Genomic DNA, 26,677 nt, shown 5'->3' on the forward strand with positions numbered 1-26,677 from the left:
CCACATGGTGTCCATGTGGATGGGCCAAGGCAAGACTTGGCCGATGCAGACTTGGCAGGTAGAGGAGGGTAAAGAGAGAGAGGTTAGCTATTTTTAAAAAATAGTCACCGTGAGAGCTCGGGAGCAAGTGGCTAGCTCTATCAGGAAGAAGAACCAAGGCCACTTGTGATAGTCTGGCCCGGCTGGCCTTTGTGAGGCAGTAAAGGGGTTGGGCCGGTCCTCAGAGGAGACAGGGATAACTTGGTGTGATTTGAGTGGAGAAAGCTCCTGGGTAAAAATATCCCATCTAATGCCTTTTCTGGTGCCTGAGATTTTAGTCAAATCACTGCTTATGTTCAAAGTGTGTGTTTGTGTGTATATCTCATGATCTCTTCCTTGGGAAAGTTTTGGGGTGTCCTAGAATCCCCTCTTAAGATACAGCTATCTAGGAGGAAGCATCACAGGCCCTTTCAGAGCATGTCTTGAGGGAAAGGGTGGGGATTAGCAGGAGGGGATTTGGAAAAGGGCTTCCATAAAAGTGGAGTCCTTCTAGAAACAGAAAGGCTGGGGGTAGAATGGAGTTCAGTTGAATCCCCACCCAGGTCACCATTGCCCCAGGGAAAGCTCCTCTCCAGCCCTCAGCCTTGGCTTTGACTTCATATTTCTTTAGTCAAGTGGAGCTAACTAATGTCCATTCCTTGAAGCATTGTCCTGGACCCTTTTAGCCCACAGCCACATGTGACCAAGTCCCACAAGTTCTACTTCCCCAGAAATCACCCCTTATGGTCACCCTCAGGCCTTAGCTTTGGTTGCTGTGGCCTCCGGGCCAGCCTCCCCCAATCCGGGATGCTGCTGCTTCTGTAATGAACTTTCAAAAAAAGCAAATCTTTTCATTTTCACACCTCGATTAAAATCTTTCAGTGTTGGCTGATTGTCTCCCAGATAAAATCCCAGATAAAATGTCTCTTAGTGTTGACATCACCTCCATGTCTCTCCAGCTTTTTCTGTCTCAGGTAACTCCTGCAATTACCTTCCCATCAGAAGGATCCCTTAAAATCACAATGTCCTTTCCCACTTCTCTGAAGGGGCTGCTATCTCTGTAGCAACAGAGGTCATTTGGGATTCAGCTCTGGGGACAACCCTGACCTTCTGGTGTGGTTGCTGCTTCACAGTGCGGAAGCTCTGCATGGTAACTGCCTGCTTACCCCTCCCTCACTTTTTGAATACAATCCCTTTAAAGGTGAGGATCATCTTAGTTCTCTTGGTGTCCTCAAGGCCCAGCAGTAGGGAATCTACAAATATTTGCTGTATGAATTAGCTGTTGCTAGGTTATCATTTTGGTCTGGAAGGCCTCTTACCCCTTGGCTTATTTCTAAGGTCTCCCCACGCAAGGCCCAAACTAAATGTGATTTTCTCCATAAAACCTTTCCTGTTCCCAGTGTTTGAACTACTCCCTCCCTCCACCGAGGTTCTTTGACATATATCACTTCTCCTTTGTTTTATTCTAATGTGTGAAAATCTCAATACCTTGAAACCTTGAGAACTCAAAGGAGTAGATGCATCCAACAAATGCTCAAGGATGTATCTGTTGGGATTGTGGGCACCAGGCTTGGCAGAAGACCTGCTGGGGGACTGTTCATTCCTTCTAAGTCTCAACAACTAATTCCTGTACTCACTTGGAGGGCTGGGCCTACTATCTTTATTCTCCCTCCAGATGGACGGAAATTGCTTTTTTGAGGGTTGTTTCCATGTCTGGTTTGTTTTTATTTCGCCACCTGTGCCTAGCACAATGCTTCCCTCCAAGAGACCCTCCAGTGGTTGAATGAATGAATGAACTGTTAGTGGGAAGCCGGGAGCATCGTTTCCATTTGATTCTCACCTGAAATAGAAGGTGTCATAGGCCTGACCCTAAGAGCATCTCCTGTACCTAGAAATTGGGGGTGGAGTGTGCTTTTGAATACTGTGAAGGGAGTGACAAACCTCTCTGCCCACATCCCCCAACGTGAGAGAAAACCAGGTTGCAGTTTGTTGTTGTTGGAGGTGCTGGAGATCAAACCCAGGGCCTGATACATGCTAAGCCAGTGTTTTACCACTGAGCTGCATCCCAAGCCTCAAGTCATGGTTTTGATGATCCATTTTCTCCTCCTCCTCCTTCTTTTTGTGGCAGGACTGGGAATTGAACCCAGTAAGGTTCTACTGCTAGGATACATCCCCATTCCTTTTATTTATTTATTTTTAAATTTTGAGACAGGGTCTCACTAAGTTGCCCAGGCTGGACTTGAACTTGTGATTCTCCTGCCTCAGCCTCCTGGGATTACGGCATGCACCACCATTTCCAGCTGATGCCTCACTTTCTTCAAAACGTTCCTTTTCAGTTTAGTACCTAGAACATAGCAGAGCTGGTTCTGGATCGTGGGGAATCAGCCGTGACCAACAAACTGCTGGCTATGCTGTGGCTGAGCAAGGGGTTAAGGGTAAGCTCGTTCTTGTTTTTAAAACCCAAAACTTTTAAAAACCTAAAACTTCTAGAGTTCCTGGAGCCCTTTAGGAAATGCATTTATTTTGGATGGCTTTTGTGGCACTCTTCCTCTTTCAGACAAACCCTTTGGCTCTCTGGGAGGCCTGTGCCTCCTTCTGTCTCTGCTTCCTCACACTTAGTTTTGCTTTTAAAAAGATGTGCTAGAGGCACTGGGGCTATATAGCTCAGTGGCAGAGCGTTTGCCTCACATGTGTGAGGCAGTGGGTTTGATCCTTAGCACCACATAAAAGTAAATAAATAAAGGCATTCTGTTCATCTACACTATAAAAAATTAAAATAAATAAATAGTAGTGGCACATGCCTGTATTCACAGACATTTGGGAGGCTGAGGCAGGAGGATTGTGAGTTCAAAACCAGTCTCAGCAAAAGTGAGGCACTAAGCAACTCAGTGAGACCCTATTTCTAAATAAAATACAAAATAGGGCTGGGGATGTGGCTCAGTGGTCCAGTGCCCATGAGTTCAATCCCCCGCAAAAAAGATGGGTACTTCCTATGGAAACACATCTTCCTTGCTCATGAGTGGGCATTTCCTCATACCTTTGACTTTGTCTATTGAAACAGCCTCTGAACAAAGTGAGTAATGAAGATGGGTCCCCCTTGTGGTTTTGATTCTTGGGTCCCTGGTCGCCCCTCAACGTTCCTTTAGATGGGTGTCATTGGGCACACTTGAGCTGGGCCAGTGAGTTTTGTTACCTGTTATCATGGCTGAATTAGAGAAAGCAACAAAGGATGAATTGATGTGATTGAGAATGGCCCTTACCCTTTTTTCCTCTGGTCACACACACTGTCTAGTGTACTGTATATAATAGAAATACAATCAGAGCCATGTGTATAATTTGAAATTTCCTAGTAGTCACAGTAAAATAAAAAAAAAAAGGATATAGGTGAAATTAGTTTTAAAAGCATTTTATTTAATCCAGTAAGTGTAAAATATCATAGTTTCAGGGACAAAAGGTAGAGTGCTTGTCTAGCATGTAGAAGGCCCTGGATTCAATCCCTAGCACTGCCAACGCCAAAAAACAAAGCAAAAAGAGGTAAAAAGACTTATTATTAAAATATGAGGGCTGGGGATGTGGCTCAAGTGGTAGCGCGCTTGCCTAGCATGCGAGCGGCCCGGGTTCGATCCTCAGCACCACATACAAACAAAGATGTTGTGTCCGCCGAAAACTTAAAAATAAATATTAAAATTCTCTCTCTCTAAAAAAAATATGACAAGGTATTTGTCTTTTTTTTTTTTTCTTGGTACTAAGCCTGTGAAATCAGGTGTGTAGTTTACACTGACAGCATCTTTCCATTAGAATTAGTCACATTTCAGTGCTCAGCAGCTACCTGTGGCTCATGGCTCCTATATTGGATAGTGAAGCTCAACACCCTTTAGGTGAGGTGGAGAAGTGATTTTTTTTTTTTTTTCCCTGGGTCCATTCTGCCCTCCAAATTAGGCTGCCTAATCAGAAAAACCAAGATGAAAGCAATGGAGTTCAATGGAGTATATTCAAACATACAAGTATCAATAGAGCTTTAGAAGATGCTTCTATTCATTCATTCATTGTGGTGCTGGGAATTGAACCCAGAACCCAGAACCTCACATAGGCTATAGGCAAGTACTCTACCACTGAGAACATCCCTAGTCCCACAAATATGATTTATGAATCTTTTTTTTTATACCAGGGATTGAACTCAGGGGCACTCAACACCGAGTCACATCTCCAGCTCTATTTTGTATTTTATTTAGAGACAGGGTCTCACTGAGTGCTTAGTGCCTCGCTTTTGCTGAGGCAGGCTTTGAACTTATAATCTTCCTGCCTCAGCCTCCCAAGCTTCTGGGATTAGAAGTGTGCACACCAACCTGGCCCATTAATATGATTTAAAAAGTGTTTTTAAAAACAATTTTTTTAGTTGTAGATGGACACACATATCTTTGTTTATTAATTTATTTTTCATGTTGTGCTGAGGATTGAAACCAGTGCCTCACACATGTGATGTAAATGCTCTACCACTGAGCTACAGCCCCATCCCTTAAAAAGTGTTTTTTAATTTTTTAAAAAAAATATTGTTAGGGCTGGGGATGTGGCTCAAGTGGTAGTGCGCTCGCCTGGCATGCGTGCGGCCCGGGTTCGATCCTCAGCACCACATACAAACAAAGATGTTGTGTCCGCTGAAAACTAAAAAATAAATATTAAAAAATTCTCTCTCTCTCTCTCTCTCTCTTAAAAAAAAAAGAGCATTTAAAAAATATTGTTTAGTTGTTAATGGACCTTTATTTTACTTATTTATATATGGTGCTGAGAATCGAACCCTGTGCCTCACACATGCCAGGCAAGCGCTCTACCACTGAGCCACAAACCCAGCCCCCAAAAGTGTTTTGATATCACAATCAGCAAGAGGAAAAATGAAACTGGGTAGATAATTTCATCTTTTGTGTGTCCTCTTTTTCAGATTCCCTACATTCTTTATGCCATCAGGAAATTAAGTTTTTCTATAAAAAATAATAATCAATTTGTATTGAGAACTTGCTACATATTGGACACTTGATGTATTACCTCACTCAATCCTGCAATAGCCCTATGAAGTAGGGTTTATTATTATTGCCCTTTTTTTTTACATTTTTAAAATTTGTTCTATTTAGTTATACATGACAGCAGAATGCATTTCAATTCATTGTACACAAATAGAGCACAACATTTCAATTCTCTGGTTGTAATGATGTAGAGTTGTACCATTTGTGCAATCATATATGTACCTAGGATACTGATGTCCATCTCATTCCACCATCTTTCCTTCCCCTTACCTTTTCCCCTCCTTCCCCTCCCCTTTGCCTAATCCAAAGTTCCTCTATTCTTTTCATGTCTCCCTGCATTATGGATCAGCATCCACAAATCAGAGAAAATATTCAGCCTTTGTTTTTTTTTTTTTTTTTTGGTTGACTTATTTCACTTAGCACGGTATTCTTCAACTCCATCCATTTACCTGCAGATGCCATAATTTTGTTCTCTTTTAATGCCGGGTAATATTCCATTGTGTATATAAACCACAGTTTCTTTATCCATTCATCTATTGAAGGGCACCTAGGTTGTTTCCACAGTTTAGCTATTGTGAATTGAGCTGCTATAAACATTGATGTGGCTGCATCACTATAGTGTGCTGATTTTAAGTCTTTTGGGTATAAACCAAGGAGTGGGGTAGCTGGGTAAAATGGTGGTTCCATTCCAAGTTTTTTTTGAGGTATCTCCTTACTGCTTTCCACAGTAGTTGCACCAATTTGCAGTACCACCAGCAATGTATTTCTTCCTTCCTTCCTTCCTTCCTTCCTTCCTTCCTTCCTTCCTTCCTTCCTTCCTTTCTTTTTCTTTTTTTTTTTACTATGGATTGTGGATTGAACTCAGGGACACTCAACCACTGAGCCATATCCCCAGCCCTATTTTGTATTTTATTTAGAGACAGGGCCTCACTGAGTTCCTTAGTGCCTCACCATTGCTGAGGCTGGCTTTCAACTCACAATTCTCCTGCCTCAGCCTCCCAAACTGCTGGGATTACAGGTGTGCTCCACTGAGCCTGGCTGCTTGTATTCTTTTTTTTTTTTTTAAGCACTCTACTGACTAAGCTATATTCTCAGCCCTGATCTGTAATCTTTTTTTAAAAAATATTTTATTTACATTTTAGTTTTCGGCAGACACAACACCTTTGTTTGTATGTGGTGCTGAGGATTGAACCCAGGCTGCACCCATGCCAGGCGAGCGCGCTACCGCTTGAGCCAGGCCCTGCTTGTATTCTTGATAGTTCCCATTCTGACTGGAGTGAGGTGAAATCTTAGAATAGTTTTGATTTGCATTTCTCTAATTACTAGAGATCTTGAACATTTTTTTCATATATTTGTTGACTGCTTTTATATCTTTTTCTGACAAGTGTCTGTTCTGTTCCTTAGCCCATTTATTGATTGGGCTGTTTGTTTTTTTCGTGTTAAGTTTCTCGAGTTCTTTATATATCCTGGAGATTACTGCTTTATCTGATATGCGTGTAGTAGAGATCTTCTCCCACTCTGTAGGCTCTCTGTTCACATCATTGATTGTTTCTTTTGCTGAGAAGAAGCTTTTCAGTTTGAATCCATCCCATTTATTGATTCTTGATTTTACTTCTTGTGCTTTAGGAGTTTTGTTAAGGAAGTTGGGGCCTAATCTGACATGATGAAGATTTGGGCCTACTTTTTCTTCTGTTGGGTCTCTAGTCTCATTCCTAAGTCCTTGATCCACTTTGACTTAAGCTTTGTGCACGGTGAGAGACAGGGGTTTAATTTCATTTAGCTGCATATGGATTTCCAGTTTTCCCAGCACAATTTGTTGAAAAAGCTATTTTTTCTCCAATGTATGTTTTTGGCATTTTGTCTAGTATGAGATAACTGTTTTTATGTGGGTTTTTCTCTGTGTCTTCTATTTTGTACCATTGGTCTACATGTCTATTTTGGTGCCAATACCATGCTGTTTTTGTAACTGTTGCTCTGTAGTATAGATTATTATCGTTTTTTAAAAATATTTTTTAAGTTGTAGATGGACACAATACTTTTATTTTATTTATTTTTATGTGGTGCTGGGGATCAAACCCAGAGCCTCATATGTGCTAGGCTAGTGCTCTCCCACTGAGCTACAACCCCGACTCCATTATTGCCATTTTTCAGAGGAGGAAATGGAGACATTCAAATTGATAAGGAAACTTGTCCCACAGTAACCCAGTTGGTAAGTGGTGGGCTCAGGCAGGTAGATACTAGAGTCCATCCTTCTACCATAGACAGCGCTGTTAAATTTTAGAATCTAATATTCTCTAAAACTCTGTTCAAAGTTCCTGTATTCTTTAAATATATTTACTCTTTTGAGCATTCTGGCAAGAAAATTTGGATCCTTTTTATCTATCACATAAAACCCAATGTTAAATAGTAACCTTTATGTCTCAGAATTGACAAAGGATGTATTTAAATGTCATTCTTATATTGACAGTTAAAATGATATTCTATCCTCAGTCCTTTTTAGGAGTAATAAGAACTAAATTGCTAAGGCTAACCTCAAATTTGCAATCCTCCTGCCTGAGCCTCTGGAGTTGTTGGGATTATAGATTCATGCCATTGCACCTGGCAAAATTTACTATCTTTAATTCATTATTTTTCAATTCATATTGAAATTATTTTACAGTTAAATGTTTTAAGTTCTACATTAACATTTCTCAAGGTGATCTTTTTTTTTTTTTTTTTTTTTTGGTTGCTGGATTGGGTGCTGGTACATACTAGGCTTGTGTTTTACCATCCACCTGTCATTTAAGTGTGCCAGGTAGTTGGGGATTATGTTAGTTTCTTCATCAGGATCTTAATACTAAAAGTTATGAACATTCTTAAAGTATGTATTTTTTGTTTAAGATGTAATATAATTTTTTTCTCTTCTCCGATTAAATTATAACCTCATTCAGTCATTCAGGGTAGCTTGTACATTTACTACTTCCTTTGTATTTAAAAAAAATTTTTGTAGTTGTAGATGGACAGCATGTCTTTATTTTATTTGTTTATTTTTATGTGGTGCTGAGGATTGAACCCAGTGCTCCACTCTGCCACTGAGCTATAGCTCCAGCCCACTTGCCCCAACCCACTTCCCTTTGTATTTTAATGTTTTTAAGACATGTACATGTTGTCATCTTCCTATCTGAGTTTCTGTGCCTTAATATCTTTCAGAAGTTGGTGGGAGTTCTGACTGATGCTTTAAACTCATATTTTCTTTTCTTTTTTTTTTTGGGTGGTGCTGGGGATTGAACCCAGGGCCTTGTGCATGCCAGGCAAGCACTCTACCAACTGAGATATATCCCCAGCCCTAGTGCTTGCTTTTTAAATTGATGTCAGGTCCTTCCCAGCCAAAGTACAGGCTTTTGAACCAATCCCTTGACAATTAATGAGGAAGGAGTTTTTCAAACCTTAATTTTAGAAAAGAAGATAACTTTCCAAACTAATCTCTGTGAAGGTATACAGAGAATTTACAAAGAAGTCTATTGAACCTGGGGCTGGGGTTGTGGCTCAGTGGTAGAGTGCTCGCCTAGCATGCATGAGGCACTGGGTTCAATCCTTAGCACCACATAAATGTAAAATAAAGATATTGTGTCCACCTAAAACTTAAAAGTAAATATTAAAAGAAAAGAAATCTGTTGAACATGGCTCTACTACTAACTAGGCAGAGAGAAAGAGTGATAAATTTCAAGTCTGTTATAAACATACTGACTCAAGTCTCATTTTGCTAATGTATCTAATGTACCTGACTCCATACATTAACCCTAATGTATGGAGTTGAAATTTGAAAGTTCTGGGATTTTTCTTTTTATTCATTGCCTTGGGAGGAACAAAAGGAAGCTAGAGTGCAGAGATGTGAAGAACTGGCAATTTGGCAACTCTTCTTTTTACCCCTCCCCCTACGATCTTAGCTGTTTGACCCAATTAAACAGCTTTGGGATGGTAGCCAGACTTCTATATGCTAAGGAGTCTCCTGCACAGTGATTTAGTGCGATTTCATCCACTTGGGGCTTCTTGGGGGCATCTTTGCCCCTGGGAGCCTGACTTCGCAGAAGTCTTCCAATTTTGTCAAGGGGTCGCCAGTGAAGAGTTGTCACTGACTTGAAGCAGACAGACTCTCTGGATGCCTGGAGTCACGTAGGATTATTCATTGGCAAATTCTTTTCACCTTCTATCTAAGTAGTGAAAGGTGACGCCAGAATCTCGAGTGCCACTCCCCGAAAGGGACTCTGGCAACACCCAGTCCAGGTTCTACAACTTCTGCCTAGTTCCTCGCTTTCTTAGTAGCACAGACCGTTTTCAGAAGTTGCCTTAAATCTTCCTTGTCCCTAAACCTAAAGGTCAGATCGCCACTTCGCAGCCAGCTCTCCAGCGGGCCGGAGTCTGATCTTTTCGGAAGTTTCTGGTGAGGCTGGGGAACTGAAGCGGAGGTAGCTGGGGACCACGCCGAGTGACCACCGTGAATTACGTAACGAAATCTCTGGCTGCGGAAGAGACAGAACCTGACACTGAGACATTCCAGGGGGAGGGGAGTTGCTGTTCTGGAGTCGCCAGGGTCAGTGGCTGCAATTCCAAGAAATCCAGAGAGGAAGGTGGCTGAGAGAAAGAAAACACTTCGGGAACAAGAATATTTAAAAACCGCTGGACCCAGAGCACTAGCAAACGGCAGGACACGTGTAGTAATTTGTCAGAGGAAACGGCAAACTTGCAACTTTTGCACTGGAACACGGGGGTTTACCCTTCGGGGGATTAAAAGTAGTGATATGCAAAGCCAAAAGCAAATGAATGGGATTCAGTGGTTTGTTAGCAATATGTAAATATTTCTATACAGGAGCGCAAACTCTCCGCAGTTATTTTAAAAAGTAGGGACTCAAACCAAGCTAGAATACTCTCCCGTGCATTTCCACTAGTCCCAATCGGAAAAGGAGCTGCTAGCGCGGTACTTCCCCTTTAAGACCTGCTAGCTCTCGGGCTCTACAAAAGGGAGTGACCTCTGGGCTTTGACAGCTCCCCTAATAACTACCACCGCGAAGGCCCCGCCCACCTGGCGACCAGCCGTGCCGATTGGCTGGCGGGCCGGTATCCCGTGCTCTGATTGGTCCGCCGCTTCCCCTGAGCGAACCTTTAGAACTCTGAGACAGACAATATTCTGTTACATTGTAGCAAAATGGCGACTGTCATTCACAACCCCCTGAAAGCGTAAGTAAGACTAAAAAATGTACATATTCCGCGTGGTTTCAATATGAAAAAAAAGGCGCCTTCTGCGTGCCGAGCGCTGCCAATGCTCGGCGCTTGCAGGCGCCTCCAGCCGCGGCGGGGCTTCTCTCTTTTCTTTCTGCTCTTACTTCTTCATCTTCTTTTTTTTTTTTTCTCCCAGAGCGCAGAAATGTCAGGAGATGCAATTAACAAAAAGAAAATTGTTACATTTGTGTTCTACTTAATTGGCGGACCAAGACTGCGAGCGAGAGAGGGGTTACCAGCAGGGGAGCCAGGCGCTCCAGCGCTTTACAGCTCAGGGGGTCTTGGGCAGCTCTGGGATTGCACGGTCCCCCGAGTCCCCTACCTCGCCGGGCGACGAGTGCCGCGCGGGCGACGGCCAAGCGGGGACCGAGCGCCGGGCAGGGGCTGCCTCGGTGCACTTGGATGAGCCCTGGCCTCCGGAGCCCGAGGCCCCCGCCCCGCTGCTCGGACTGCCGGGGCGAGCGGACAAACCGCGGCGGCTCCGGAGTTTGCAGGGCGCTCTCTGCCTTCAGATCTCTGGCGGGGAGTTTGTGCAAACCTTCCGGAGTTGGAGGACCGCGGGGGGAGCAGCGGGTCCCGGGAGCCCCGGGGCCCAGGTGGTTGCCCCGGGCTTTTCTGCCCTGGCGTCCCTGGATCGTGAAGGCGCTCCGGGCGGTCGCCGGTGTGTCTGCGTATTTGTGGACAAACTGGCTGTAGTAAATTAACGACTCGGGTTAACTTGGGGTTGATTTGGAGGCTGGGTAGCTGCAGGTCTTATGAGTGGTGTTCTTTCCTCCTCTAGGTGAAAAGCCGAGGCGGGCGGGGAGGCGGTTTGGGGCTCCCCATCCGAGCCGGCTGCGTCTGCTCGCGGCCAGAACTAGGGGCAGGTGCCTCCGGCCGCCTCGGGGAGACTTTGAGAGGACGCCCAGATCCCGGACAGAGGGAGGCGGGCTGGGCGAGGACTCGCAGGGGCCAGTCCCCGGGCCCGGTAGCCAATTCCTGCTTGCTTTCCTTCCTTCCAGTCGGGGGAACTGTTAAGCCGCCAAGTCCGCTTGCGATCGCGGAGCCGGGGGCGGCCTCGGAAAACTAGTGTCGCTGTGAAAGGGGTGCTATTGGCAGGAACGTTGGCGGAGGGTGGCTCCTACTGAAACGCGGCGCGACGTGGGCTCCGGGGTCAGCACCCCTTGGACCAGGACTTCCCCGCCGGATGAAAGCCCTCTGGCGAGGCGAGGGGGAGGTGCGGATGGGTGTTTGGTGCCGAATTCTCCCCGGTGTGTGGCGGTCGTTGACCCCGCTTCTTTTAACTCTGCACATTCGCGTCCTAAGCCCGGGCTCCTACTGGAGTTGAAAACCAGGTTCGCACCGGGGCGGCGGTAGGGGGCATTCCTAACGCGAAGGAACGCTTAGAGAGAATCGGACGTGTTTACACCAGCTTATCTCCCACTGGTGATAAGGAAGGGGGTAGGAATGTCCCAGGTTTCCGAGGAGATTGGAAGCTGAGGCTGATCAGAGGGGGTTCTGATCCTGGCTTCTGTTCTCGCTCGAAGCTCAGATACATTGCACTTGAACGCCACAGCGTTTCACCCAAGAAAGAAAATGTTTTATGGCAGAATAAATGGGCGTAACTTCGCCGCATCCTAGCTCCAGGTCGCTCGCGCCGCCTCACCGCTGATGCTGGGAGTTTCTACCGAATCCACAACTGATTTGCAATTCCCTTATTTCCAGCCGAAATCACATATTCGGGCTAGTGCCACCTGGTAAACTCAAGTTAGAAAGATCTATTTCGCATGTGCGCAGGGTTTCCTACTGGGAAAGCCATACCCTTGTTGCCGGGGAGCCGGCTTTACGCGCGGGCGGGCGCAATATCTCTACGCTCCAGTGTTCCCTTGCTCACTCCACTTTTTTTTTTTTTTTTTTTTTTAAACCACGGAAGGCTGCGTGTTTGGGGAGGATGGGGTAAGTAAGGAACAGAGAAGCGGGAAGAAGAGGGCCAAATCTTGGCTGGTTAGTGGAATTAGTTCTGAATTATACTTGCACTTTGTATAATTAGAAACAGTTGCAGTGTGATGTATTTGTAATTCTGTATTGACACACGCTAGCACACATGCAACACGCCTGCCTGCTTTTTTCCAGGTGGGAGTTGAGTGGTCATTTATAATTAGCTGTCCCTTTTTGCATCCCAAACCCTCTCCCCTGGGGGTGAGGGGTGTAAACAATACCACCCCCGCCACAGCCGAGCTTTTTGCGCCCTGATCGGTTTTTAAACTCCTTACGCAGGAGTACACACGTTGTTACTGGGAGAGCAACACCATCTGCCTTTATTTTATAGAAACAACTTGTTTAATAAAACATCTTATATATTTCATTTGTTTTTAGAAGTTGCTGATCAGGAAACAAAACACACGTGAATAAATTATGCATGGGATAAATTAGAACAAAGCGCAGAGACACATCAAGCCGAAGGGATGGATGGTGGTGCAGGGAGGAGGGGGAGCCCGGAGGATGGTTTGGAGCGCTATGTTTTTATCCTCATGTGTCCCTCCTGACAATGAAACGGAGCTCAACGACATTAGCATTTTCTCTGTGTGCGTTCTGAATCTCCCCCTCCTTTAAAAAAAAAAAAAAAAAAAAAAAAAGCCATCACCACGGTCGCCCCCTACAGAAACTGGTCGCACAAAGGTTTTCTCTAGGATTGGGATAAAGTAGCTTTAGTTACTGTGCCGCTCAGGTTTCATGCAACACCTATGTAGAGCTCTGTCTACTTTAAGTATGGACTATTTTTCATCAGACTAGCTTTTCCCATGCGGCACATTCAATAATATAATGTAGCGATTTGGGCGCAATTGGATGGCACAATTTGACCCTCTTAGCTTTAGGGGTCTTCCTTAGGGCCCCAAGCTCCCGAAGCGCTCTCTCTCTCTCTCTCTCTCTCTCTCTCTCTCTCTCTTTAGCAGTTTGGTTTTTTTCCTGGTTGTCTTTGATCTCCCCTCAACTCCCTTTCTTTTTCCTCCTTGTTGTACCCCGCACCCACTTCCTCTCTGAAGCTGACAGCCTAGCTTCTCTTTCTGTTGTGCCTTTAACATCTTATTACTGCCCAACAGGGTGTTAGAGGCAGAAAAAGGAGCTGCCTGGACTGATCAGATCACAAAGGGGACGCAGCAGGTGGCCCCATAACCAGGCAGTCACATCTGGACAAATAGAATTTAAAAGCACCAATGGACATGTATGATGTGTAAATGTGTATGATGTGTTATTTAATTTAGCAACTACATTATCTGAGCAAAGATGTGTGAGTCAACCTCATTTCTTACATACATAAGCAGGCAAGGGATATATGGAGAAATATGAATTTGACAAAGGTCTGTGTATAAATACAGGTAGGTAACATAAATATGAATTTGAGGTCTGAGTGTAAATTAGTGGCATAGCGTGTTGTATTCTGGTTGATTTCTGCATACCAAGGAACAATGCTTTCCATGTAAGTTCTAATCTTAGTATTCTAGTATAGGTAAATCATCTTCCCCCAAATCTGCAAACAACACTTTAAACAATTTACTCTATTAGTAAGTTATCAAAATTCTGGTTTGTCTGCACTTAACTGGGAATGTCTGCCACCTTCTGCCAGATTTGATTATGCACATATGTATCTATTATTATAACTGCCTGCTTAGGAAAAGAATAACTGTGATTATGATTTAATTATTCTGTATGAACCAATAGGGGTTTACTTCAAGTTAACTGTTTCTTTATAAAGAATGAGACAAATAAGCTATTTGAGCAGGTTTATAACTGTGAAATACATATACATAATTGTATCAAAACTTTCTTTTGTAAGGAGTTACCCTTGCTTGGAGGTATGTGTTGATATGCATGTTTTATTATTGAGGATACAACTTTGAGAGGTGTAAATACACTTACTTAGCCAAGGTCATGTTTCAGCTGGATCTTAACTCTTCATTTCTTTGTCCATGCTCTCATCTGGATACAGTGTATTCTAAGCTAGAGTGTTTTTTATGCCTATGAAAGTTAGAAGTCAGACCTCATTCTTGTTGTGGCAACCAGTTTAGCTGTCAGAGAGGAAGGGGTAGGGGACCACATTCCTGGTCCTAATCTCTTGGCTGTTTCTGTGGGGTGGGGATTGTGGGTAGGTACTAAATGGAGAGCAATGGGGTTAGGACTCTGTGAACTTGTAGCCTTTTATGGACAGTATTTTAGCCTTTTATGGAAAAGGACCCTCAGATATTTCAAGCCAGCAGATGCCTGAGAACCACCTTCTCCATCCGCCTCAGGTTTGATACAGTAAAAAAGCTCCAGATTCTCCAAACTTCATTAGCGCACATTATTTTCCGGTGGGATGAATGTCTTGTTTTGATGAGATGCTTGTGAAGGAGATTAATTTCTGGCAGGACACAAGTGGAGGCATTGTCATAGAGTAAACCTCTGAAAATAGCCTGGCTTGCAGACCTCCTAGGGGACATGTGAGATTGCCAGTGGAATGAATGGGAGCTGCCCAGTCCCAAAAGGTGGGCTGGAATTCAGAGGTGACTTTGTTGGACATTTCTCATCCTCCTCTGACTTTTCATGGCAAGGGGGCTAGAATTTTGGATACATCTGAGAAAGTCCATCATGTTTCCAGCTGTTTTGGAGATGTCTGCTCAGATCAATGCAAGAACTACAATGTCACCGTCAGCATGTTTTGTTTTAAGAATGGAAACTGAGGCTGATGTTCCATATTTTGAAGCGCTGTCATGCTGAATGCAGTGGCAGTGGGGGCTGGGTCATATAAAGGCTCCAGAATCCAGGTCTGTTTATTATCCCAACCTCTGCAAAGTAACTTTTGTGGTTTTTGAGTGTTTTGAAAGTCACTAGAAGACAGAAATGGAGCCAAATGTGGCAAACCTCTGGCCAAAAAAATCCCACAACCACTGAAATATTTTTTACCCAGCCGCGATTTTCCATCAGGAGTCTTATGTAAGCATGACCCTAGTTTTAAATAGTCTTTAAATATGAAGATATTTAACAAGGGAAGATAAAGAGTAGCCTGGGGGTGGGGAGGGAGAGAAGATGGATGAGTGCATAAAATCACTGTGTGGCCTGAAACTCTGAAAAGTTGATTGTTTAACTGCAGAAGAGGCTGATCCATGGCAAGTTCCAAAGTTTTCTAGTGGTCAGAGTGATTGGGGAAGGATGAGGTGTTGTAGTGTTTTTGTGATTTGTTTTTCTTAGTGGTCCAGTTCCTGGTGTTTCACAGTCTGTCAAACCATATGGATGAATGGAGCTAGCATCATAAAACTGTCACCCAGGGAAGGTTTTTGAAGCCTGTGATTTGCATTAGAGTTTGAAAAGCAGTGGTTAAGAGGTGTTGGTGGGGGAGGGGGAGGGAAAGACATCTAGAGTGTGGAGAATTTCTCGGGTGTGTGTTTGTGAATAGTGGTAGTGGCTGGTGAGTGGCAAGGGAGGAGACGGGGAGGCTTGAGGTGGCTTGGGAAGGCTAAGCTTCAGGGGCTGTGTTTGGAAGCAGGGAGGGACAAGGGGATTAGGCTCAGAGCTCCTAATAATGGGGTTCAAATAGCCCACATTGAGTCCTCTACCACCCAGGCCTTGATTCTGAGCCTGGGGAACAATAATGGCACATGTCCAATCTCCCTTTTACCCCCTCTCCTCCCTCCCTGAATCTGGGGACTGTGGTCATCTCAGGTTGCTATGAAATGATGAGTTTTTTGTTGTTATTCACCTTGAAAATCTGCTGTTTGTATTATCTGCGATTGAAAGCTCCACCAGAAAGTTTTTTCCATTCTTAAACTTTCACCTGCCACCAGCGTGTTCCAATCTCAAACCCTGTTCCCTTTGGTGTCCATTTCTCACCAGCAGCTGGTCTCTTGTAGCTTTGGTGACTCGGGGGTAATGGAGGAGAACCAATTCAGGGAGAGAAGTCCAGAGCCTCAAGATCTGCCCTATTTCCAACTTGCTCTGTGATTTTGGACAGTCTGAGCTTTGTATATTCCTTGTTTTTAAGATGAGGAGAATGAGCCAGGTACAGTAGTACACACCAGTGATCCCAGCAAATGACTCAGAAGGCTGAGGCAAGAGGATTGTAAGTTCGAGGCTAGCCTCAGCAACTTAGAGATCCTGTCTCAAAATAGAAAAGAAAAGGGTTGGGGTGTAGTTTAGTAGTAGAGTGCCTCTGGGTTTAATTCCTAGTACTATGTATGTGTATGGTGGAGTGGATAGATGAAGAGGATATACTTTGACTGTCAAAATTCCTTTCAAGTCAAAAACTTCCTGGTTCTTTTTGTGGTTGATTAGAACAGGGAGGAGAGGTAGCCGCCAGAGTTCCCATTTTTTTCTTTCTTTTTTTTTATGGTGCTGGGGATTGAATCCAGGATCTTGTGCATGCTAGGCAAGTGCTGCACCACCAAGCTGCATCTCCAGCCCCTTTATTCTTCTTATTAAAATGTGGTTTTCAAGGGAAGTTATAAGACTGGGAGACTCTTGCAGTTTCCTCTTTTTTGGCTCAGTCTTGACACAGGATTCTCCCACTTGGGGTTCTAACCTGGATGGAAATTCCTGAACCAGAGGGCAGGTTTTTAAGAATGTGGGCTTTTCTTCTGGTTCTTTCTTTCTCATTAGCACCCCAACCAGAGTCTGTTGAGAGAAGAGAGAGGAGCTGGAAGACCAGTTGGCTTATTTTGATGTTTAAAAGTGCTCAGATAGTGTTTTTAGTTGTGAAAAAGACTGGAATTACCAAGAACATTTATCTTCCTCCTCCTCTTCCTTCTTCTTCAGGCATTTGGGGAGAGAACTGGGGATGTAGCTCCCTGGTAGACCACTTGCTTAGCATGTGCGAGGCTCTGGATTTGATCACCAGCACTGAAGATTAAAAAAAAAAAAAAAAGCTTGGAGGGAGACTTGCTTCTTCATCATGGCACCTATTCTAGTTAACACAGAAAGGAAGTGCTCATTTATCTTCTGTGTGGGAAGCTGCATGATCCTGGCTGTTGAGGGAGCTGAAGTTAGTGAGCCTGTACTGATGTCTCGCTGAGTGTCCTCTAGGGTTCCTTATGTTATTGTTGAAGAAATGGAGGCACCATAACAGACACACAGGGGCTCACTAGCACTGTGTATCTGTAGTGTCTAGGTTGGAATTTACTGCCTCCCCTTCATTGACATGCCTCCAGAACATTCCCAGATTCCACTGAGGGATTATTATCAGGCTTTTCTTTGGTTGAAAACTCCCTTGGCAATTTTATGCAAGTCTAAAGAAGGAAAGCAGGGTTTGCAAAAATCCATCAGAGAATGCACAGAAGCCAGTTTGTAAATTCTGAGACTTAAACTGAGAGAAAACCCATATCGAGAGAAAAAACCCATAATGGTCACCCTGTCCTTTGGCAGAGAGAGGCATCTCCTTCATTTTAAAAAACTGTGGTAAGATATGCATAACATAGAAGGGACCATTTTAGCCATTTTAAGTGTACAGTTCAGTAGCATTAAATAAACTTGTAATGTGGTGTAACCATCACCACAATTTCTAGAACTTTTATTTATTTGTTTATTTTTTTGTGGTATTGGGGATCCAACCCAGGGCCTTGTATGTGCAGTGCAAGTGCTCTATCATTGCTACACCTCCAGTTCACCCATCTTTTTAAATGTTATTTTTGAGACAGGGTCTTCATAAGTTGCCAGGGCTGGCCTTGAACTTGAGATCCTCCTACCTCAGTCTCCCCAGCAGTCAGGATTACAGATGTGCACCCAGTTCATTTCTAAAACTTTTTCATCATTTTAAACAGGAACTCTATATATACTCATTAAATAATAACTCTCTGGGCTGAGAGTATAGTTCAGTGGAAGATGCAAGTGCTTAGCATATGTGAGGCTCTACATTTGATCCCTAGTCCCTAAAACAAGTAAGTAAACAACTAAAAGCTTCCCCATTCTCTATTTCCCACAGCCTCCTAGTAGTACACACCATTTTGCTTTCTGTCTCTGTGAATTTCCAAGTATTTCACGTTAGTGGAATCCTACAATATTTATCCTTTGGGGTCTGGCTTATTTCATTTAGCACAATATCTTCAAGAGTCATCCATGTTGTAGCACATATCAGAACTTCATTTCTTTTTAGTGTGTGTGTGCGCACATATGCTCATACCATGTTTTGTTTATCTATTAATGGACACTTGGGTCAATTCCACCTTTTTAGCTATTGTGAATTAAGTTGCTATGAATATCGACGTACAAGTATCTGAGTCTGTTTTCAATTCTTTTGGGTAGAGGTATAGGTTCATTTTTGGACTCTAAAATTAAAACACTTAAAAGAGTGCTAATAGCATTATAAAATTCAACCTTTTCACCATTCCTTCTGTTGATGTATCACTGTTTTTTGGGGATAAATACACCATGAACTGGGAACCCAGAGACTCCCTTCTTCCATTTCCAGACATGCCTTCCCCCTTGACCTGCCTTTCCATGAGGGTGAGGACTTCTTGTGGGTTCAGGGCTTGAGCTGGGGAGGTTCCAAGGACTGAGCATGGGTTGTTTACCTGGTGAGCTTGGAGTGAAGGTTCCCTGGCCAGATGGAGGTGTGTTACCTGGCAACAGGGGAGGGAGGACCACCTGGGATGTCTGGACAGCTGGAGAGTCCAGAGTGAGGGGGAATGCTTGCCCGTCTTTTGACACAGTGAGGAGAGTTGCATTGCCTTTCTTCTCCCTTGCCCTGCCCTAGCCCTGTTTACTCAAGGCCCAAATGAAATAATAAATGCAAAAGCATTTCAAAAGGAGGAAAACTACAAATATGAGGTGTTACTGGGAAAACTAAAAAAGTTTTCTGTAGCTGACTGAGACCTTTTTGGAGAGTCACTGAAACCTAATCTACTAAACATTTTAAAGATTGAAACAAAAATAAGTGAAACATTTCTGGCATCACGTAGCAGGTCCAGTCATGGTTTCTCAAGAAACACAGAACTGCTCTCCCAGCCACATGCCAGTAGCTCTGGGATTTCAGTAGGATTTTCCCACTGTCTGGGTTGGAAATAGGTGAGCAGACAAGCTCAAGGGAAAATCCCTCATTTTACTTCCCAGGTCACGCTGAGCTGAGTCCATAAGGAGAGGCTCACGCGGTAGAGAGGAACGCTTTTCTGTGAACTTGAACTTGAATCCACTGCCAGTCTCTGGCTTGTCCTTCCACCAAGATGACCAAGGTGAACTGGAGTTTGGATCTGCTAATGAATGAGGAGGGTGAACTGTTGACTACAGGAAGCTGGTGGTGGGAATGGAGTCTTTAAAGAATGTCACGGTAGGGCTCAGACCTCAGAGTTACCGGGCTATGTCTTGGTTGCCAGCTTTGTAAAAGCTTCAGATTCAATCTTGCTGCCAAGTTCCAATACTCCTTTACAGAGGCAGATGAAGCAAAAAAAAAAGCCATCTCTACTCTCTTATCCTCAACCAACAACTTCTCTCACCTCTTTATTTGCTGGCATTTGAGGCCACTTTGGAACTTCCTGCCCCTCAGAACCCAGAAGTAACCTTCCTCCCTGCATCTAGAAAGGCCACCAGTCTATTTCTCTTTTTAGACCCCTGCTCTTTGGTAGGGCAAAGCAAGTGCTTGTAAACCAGGGAGGGGGACTGCTCCCCTAGGCCTCTCCCAGGGAAACCACTGTTGGGAGGGGAGGGGAGAGGGGAGGCACTGGAGATGGGGGAGGGCAGGGTAGATGGGGCAGTGGGAGTGGAGAGAATATATTCTCTCCTGCTAATTATTTTCCCTGAGGACTTAGCCAATGCAGAACCATCTATTATCGTGGGAGCGCTCTATGGTGGTTCTGCCTGTGATGAATGCTAAGTGGAAAACAAGCAAGAAAAATTAACAGGCGGCTGCTTCTGTCCACCTAATTAAAATGCATATCCAAATGCATAATTCCTTATGTTTCCCCATGCACACACTCCCCTTCCAATCCCAATTCTATAGAGGAGGGAAAAAAAAAAAAAACACTTTCCCCCAAACATTTCTCTTGATTATGTTTTCATCAAGGAAGAACTGAGGGTTTCCCTTAGAATAGAGAAGGACCCACTCTTTGACCATTTCTAAAAAAATATTTTTTCCCTATTTTCTTAGATGGGATCCCCAAATTCTGATCTGCTTTCTCATTTAAAATAAAAATCAAAACTTTATCTGATTGTAGAAAAAAGGAGGAAACAAGAAAAAGAAAAAAAAAAAAAGTGTCCACCATTTTTGCTGACCTTTCAGTTTTGTGTTAAAAGTCTGGTGTGAATCAGTGATGAAAATGTTGAGGGTCTTCTCTGTTCCTTTCCCTGATTGGCACTGTTTTTCCCAGCTCCCTTACCCTTTTCCCCACAATAAAATGCAAGCTTTTGTAGAGAGATTTTAGAAGTCAAGGATGCATCTAGCTTTGCAGATCAGGTACAGAGGAAAAACCCAGAAGCGTCTCGTCTGGGGGTGATATCAGAGATGCCAGACATGGAGTATGTAAGGAATCAAACACGATACCTCTTCATCCTTATTCTTCCCTGCTCTTCCATCTGCCCAGCTGATCATTTTCTCCCTCTCCAAAGAACAACTTTATTCAGCAGTCATAAAATATTTAATAAAACACGAAACTTAAGTCACTGTGTTCAATTCACTGTCACAGCCATCTCTGTGGCACAACCCCCTCCCCTGGCCAGCCCACCCCCTCCCGGAGCCCCTTGCCTGCCCTCCACAGCAGCCCCAGCTGTTGATTTATCAGGGCTGGCCGCTCAGCAGTGCATGGAGATTGCTTTTAATTAACTCTCTTCATTTTTCCCAATCTTCAGGGAGCAGCAGCCATTTAATGATTTTAATATTTTATCTGGATTTATATCCGCCTTATTTGTTGTTTGACTTCCGCATTTGTTCTTCCTGAATTGCTTCCACATTGATATATTTATTTGCCCCTTTCCCTGTCCCCAAGACCTTTCCAGAGAAGGGGTGATGGATTCCAAAGAAGGCCATCTCCCCAAGCTTCCTGACCTGCCCAGTGTTGGCCTGTGTGATGGTTTGGGTTGGAAACTTTGGCATAGGAAGCCCATTCTCATCTGACTCTTGGCTGAAGGAGTTTCTGAGCTTTTCACTAAAAAAAAAAAAAAAAAAAAATTCTGAATTTTAGAAACAGGGGCCTCTTTTTGTGTTTGTAGCCTCCAAGGAAGTGAGCTGCCCTGAGAGTTGGTTAAAAACTGCTTCCTGGGGTTGTAGTTTGAGGTCTACCATTCGGCTCACCCCAGCCTTACAGAGTTGAATGGTTTTGTCTATTTATTTATTTAGTTACATATTTATTTATTGGGGTGCTGGGGATTGAATGCAGGGCCTCATGCTATCTATTTATTTATGTTATCTATCTATTAATTTGTTTATTTGATGTGCCTTGCTATGTTGCCCAAGGTGGCCTCAAACCAGCAAGGCTCAAGTGATCCTCCTTCCTCAGCCTCCTGAGTATCAGCTGGGACTATGTGCAGTACCACTATGTTAGGCATAGTGGGATTTTTGGAGCTGCTGCCAAAGGATGGCTTTCATCTTAATGCTGCTGTAAGTGCCTTTAGGTAGGACTGCGGTCTGCTCAGCAACTACTTGGAAGTGTCATTGTTGGCATGACCTGAAAGAGGAAGTGAAGAAGCTCCCTGAAGCTGCCTCCTCCTTCAGCCCTCAGCTCCCCTTCTCCTGCCTACTCCTCAGTAACGGGCATATGGCACACCTGCTCAGTTTCCCCTCCTGGCCTCCTTTGGTTTGCCAAGTCTGCTCTTTTCCCCAGCAGTTCCAGAGAGGTCCAGCAGACAGGCTTACGTGGGAGCTAGTTCTCAGAGCCAACGTGTCCACAAAATGCCCTTTTGGCATCTTGGTTTGGTGATGTGTCTTCAGGGTTACCCGTTGCTAGGCAACTGCCAACTAAAGTTTGAGCCTGATCTGGGGACTGCAGTGAATTGCCCTCAGTGACTTGTAGCCACATTTAAGAACTTCAATTTGCAGTATTGGCTCTGGGAACAGGAGGCAGGGAAGATGTTCTTCTCTGTGCCCTAGGGAGAGAGGTATTGGTCTTTAAAGTCTGGCCCAGCGCCTGGCACACAGTCAGTACACACAGATGTTTGTTGGGGTGACGAAGATGACAATCCTGAAAACCTACATGCCCTATCTTGTGTTGGTACTGAGTTATATGCAGGAGACTAGGGATTTGCAGGGGTTGGAGGAGGTGGCTTCTATAGTGCACTCCAGCGTCCAGGGTGCTATTGGATATTTCGTTTTCACCTTTCCTTAAAATCACAGACCCCTTCATGAATCCTATGAAAGTCATGGATCATCTCCCAGAACAAAAAAATGTACCTAGGGCTGGGTGCAGTGGTGCATTACTATATCCCAGTGGCTTGGGAGGCTGAGGCAGGAGGATTGTGAATTCAAAGCTAGCCTCAGCAATCTAGCAAGACCCTAAGCGACTCTGTCTCTAAATAAAATTCAAAAAAGGGATGGGGATGTGGCTCAGTGGTTAAGTGCCCCTGGGTCCAATCTCTGGTGCCAAAAACAAACAAACAACCCCCCCTCAAAACAAAACAAAACAAAACAAAAAAACAAAAACACTTAGGTACGAACCTCTACAAACCCTTAAGGAGCCCCTCTGTGGATCCAGGCAGATACACCAGCTCGAGGGCAAGCATATGAGCATGAGAGATGGGGGTGAATTTATTATTCCGACCAAAGGATGCTTTGTACCCCCCACTCAGAGATAGTCCCCTCATCCCTTCCCTGCTGTCTCACCAAAGTGCCTGTGGCTCCTATAGGCAGGCCATTTGAGTATCCTGCGGCCCCAGCCTGACCTATGGATACACAACTGCCTACTCATCTCTAGATAGTTCAAATGGTCTACTCTCCGGTGCAACCCTTGCTGACCCTCAGGTAGTACTGGTCACAGCTGCCCTCGGCCCTGCAGTCTGTGCAAACCCTTCTCTCAAGTATAGAAATGCTTGATTGTGGTTGGTTGCAGCATAAGGCTCTGGAAAGCAGGGCAGTGGCTGCCTGTGCCTTTCTCTCCCCAGGGCCTAACCTAGGAGACATTTAATAAATATGTGTGGAGTGACTGAGTGAATGAAGCCAGCAGGCAGCATGCTGTTCTGCGCACCTAAATTTGCCCTTAGGGTTGACATGTTTCTCATTCTCTCCTTTAATGGCAAGAGTTTGGAAAAAGGCAGCAAAGATTTCTCCCCAAAGATTCTTCAATTTCAGGTGTCAGGAAACTTGCCTGCATTTAGGAGGCCCAGCTGTGGGACAGGGCAATGTCACTCATTCTAACCCCTTGTTTCTTTGTCTGTTTTTTTTTTAGGTACCAGGCATTAGACCTAGGGGCGCTTAACCACTGAGCCACATCCCCAGCTCCTTTTATATTTTATTTAGAGATAGGGTCTCGCCAAGTTGCTTAGGGCCTTGCTTAGTTGCTGAGGCTGGCTCTGAGTTTTTGGTCTTCCTGCCTCAGTCTCCCAAGTTGCTGGGATTACAGGCATGCACCACTGGGCCCAGCCTAACCCCTTGTTTCTTGACCACAACATCCTTGTAGATCTGAACAGCTTGACTTTCCCCCTTTGGTCCTGAGAAGTAAAGACAAACCCTTTTTCTTTTTTTTTAAATTTTTTTTTTATATTTATTTTTTAGTTTTTGGTGGACACAACATCTTTGTTTGTATGTGGTGCTGAGGATCGAACCCGGGCCGCACGCATGCCAGGCGAGCGCGCTACCGCTTGAGCCACATCCCCAGCCCCGACAAACCCTTTTTCTTTGCTTTCTTTTAGGGAATAAGTAACCTAGGGTTTGTGAATAGCTCTCCACAAATTAACCACATTTATTTATTTTTTATAATGCTGGGGATCAAACCCAGGGCCTCATGCATGCTAGGCAAGCACTCTACTACTGAGCTTTATCCCCAGCCCTGTTTTTGGTTTTCAAGACAGAGAAGACCAGCATGTCCAATGCTGATAGCTTCATTGGACAAGGAAACCAAAAGAATGTCCTGAGGTCACAACAGTACCTTTGTTTCTCATTTTGGGAGGGACACTGGCCTGTCATTATGATCTTTTCATGTCCTCTTACTGTGCTAACACCCTCCAACCCTCTCTGTGTGATGGGCTATTTGGAAGAAAGTACCACTCTGGAAAGACCCTGCTCTGTGTCTGGAGGAAAATGAGCCCCTGAGAAGGAGATGGATTCCAGAGTCAAATTTTAGTCCAGATCTGCTAGATCTCCTTCAATGTGGAAAGCCAAAGGGAAAAAAAGAAACTGCTGATGGAGCCCCCATAGAGGCTGGAGTAGCAGAATTGTACAAAAATATCTGTCAATTCAGAAAGGTCAAGTTGCTTGAGCACCTATTCTCAGAGGTAACTCTCCCCCGGTCCCAGCACATAATCCTTTAGTGTGGAGGGTGCTCCCAGGGCTGTCCGGTTCCTGGTGCTCATTTCCTTTCTGGGCAGCCATCCCAGTATAACAGATACTTGTACATATTCTGTCCTCATTTCGTCTAATTACACACATCTCTGGGGGGATGGGAAACAGGTTTGGACCATTCGATTTTAGGTCAGTTACGCACAGGGTAGCTGAGATGAACACTGGTCTATGGAGTTCTGTGAAATTTGGGAAGTTCCCAGAGTTCCCTGGCCCAGTGCACACCAGGGGACAGGACTGGCCATCTTGGGGGCTAGAGATCCCAGACAGTGTCAGGAGAGCGATGGAACCTGGCTGGTGTGTGAGTCTGAATTTTGGAACCTTTCTGAGACCTAGCTACCCTTGAAGCAATAAGACTCTAGTTCTATTATTTTATGTTCTGCCAAACTGAGAGGACCCAATAGTATCGATCTCTCTGGACATCATTCTTTCTCACTCTTTACCTGCCTAGAATTTCTCTTTACTGAGAAATACAGAACCAAAGCAGCTCTGATTGATGGAACAATTGCCCCCAGTGCCTGTCTCTTTTGCTACGTGGATAAACTGGTATGGACAACATAAAGTTTTTCTTTCCCCCTTTTCTTTTTTTTGTGGTACTGGGGATGGAACCCAGGTGTACTCTACCACTGTGCTACATCCCCAGCCATTTTTATGTTTTCTTTTGAGACATGGTCTCACTAAGTTGCCAAGACTGACTTTGAGCTCGCAATCCTCCTGCCTTGGCCTCTCAGGTGGCTGGGATTACAGGCAGTACCATCACGTCCTGCACATTCTAGAACATCTCCCCCTCTCTCGGAGACTCTGGCCAGCAGTCTTGGGCAGCCTTGCTTGGCATCTCTCGTCTGGGCTCTACTGTAGCCTTTCAAATTCCCAAGAAGAAAAAGTCCGTGGTAACCCTTTTATTTTGCTTTTGCTTTCTGTTTCTTATTTATTCAGAGATAAGCTGCCCCAAGGCGCTCTGAGCCCTGGATAGAGGAATAATCCACTTAATGCTTCATGTTGAGGTTTACACCTCCAGCCTGGGTTGCCTTCTGACCCCTCATCCCCCTGTCCCCTTCATCTAGTTCCCATGTACGTCTTTCTTCTTTCCTCCATGGAGAGCCTATCGATCGAAAAGCACCGAAGGGACACAAAAGGACAAAAAGAGTGTTCTGCTTCCCCCCACGAAGGGCCCACTGGATCTCATAAATATGGGAGTGGGGAGGGGAGGAGGAAAAAAGAGAAAACTTACAGCATCCGTGAGAGAAGAAACAGGGTGCCTGACATTCCCCAGTGCTCCATAACTGCTCTGCATGATTGGCCCAGGCCAAGAGGGGGCCGTGTGTCAGAAGGTGGATGCAGTGGTTTCTGGGAGGAGGTGGTCTCAGGACACTGGGAACTGGGCATGTTCAGTAGAGGCGAGGCCGGGCAAGTTCACACAGGAAAGGCAAGTGAACGAACTTGGAAAGCATTTGGGTGACTCCTTAGAGAACCCCCTTCTTTACTCTGGAAAGGAAACTCAGGTGGGAAGAAGTGTGAGGAGGACAGATCGGTTTGGCTGGAAGGTCCATGAACTGTGCCCAGGGCCATGTTGCTCTGAGTGGTGCCCCAGTTTGGCAACCAATTCCTGGGAAGTACTCAGCACACCTCAGGGACCAAAAGAGCGTCTGAGGGGAGGGTGGTTTGTGGGGCTGTGGTCCTCTGTCCTCCACTAAGGAGGGTTTCCACCTTCAGTCCCTCCCCCTCACTGAGGGGCACACTGAATCCTGGTGTTTGGTTTCCATTGTCACGTGTCCTGGGTACTTTCTTAGGTACCTTACAGAGGCGGTAGGGGTGAGGGGGATAAACCATGGGGCTGGCCTTGCGTAGACCTGACATCAATCCTGTCCGGTCACCTGGGTGGCTTTGTTATGGAGGGCACACTTGTGGGGTAGAGCCATCCAGGTGGGCAGATCCCTATGTCGTCTTCCCCTTTTTCTTCAATGAC

General features: G+C 44.8%; 1 protein-coding gene across 3 annotated transcripts in view; it reads left to right on the forward strand.

The window, feature by feature from the left end:
• The first annotated feature begins 10,167 nt into the window (after positions 1-10,167).
• The window catches only part of Dpf3 (double PHD fingers 3), a 259,933-nt gene continuing 243,423 nt past the window's right edge, over positions 10,168-26,677 (forward strand). For all 3 annotated transcript variants that reach the window (XR_006851067.2, XR_006851066.2, XM_046440970.2), the window contains exon 1: positions 10,168-10,250. Coding sequence is in view for 1 of the 3 variants with exons in the window: in XM_046440970.2 (XP_046296926.1) it covers positions 10,219-10,250 (32 nt within the window). In the remaining 2 variants the exon portion in view is untranslated. The remainder of the gene's footprint in view (positions 10,251-26,677) is intronic.

Source organism: Marmota monax, unplaced genomic scaffold, assembly GCF_021218885.2.
Source record: "Marmota monax isolate L192 unplaced genomic scaffold, Marmota_monax_Labrador192_F-V1.1 WCK01_AAM20220418_F8-fsc00017, whole genome shotgun sequence".
NCBI lineage: Eukaryota > Metazoa > Chordata > Mammalia > Rodentia > Sciuridae > Marmota > Marmota monax.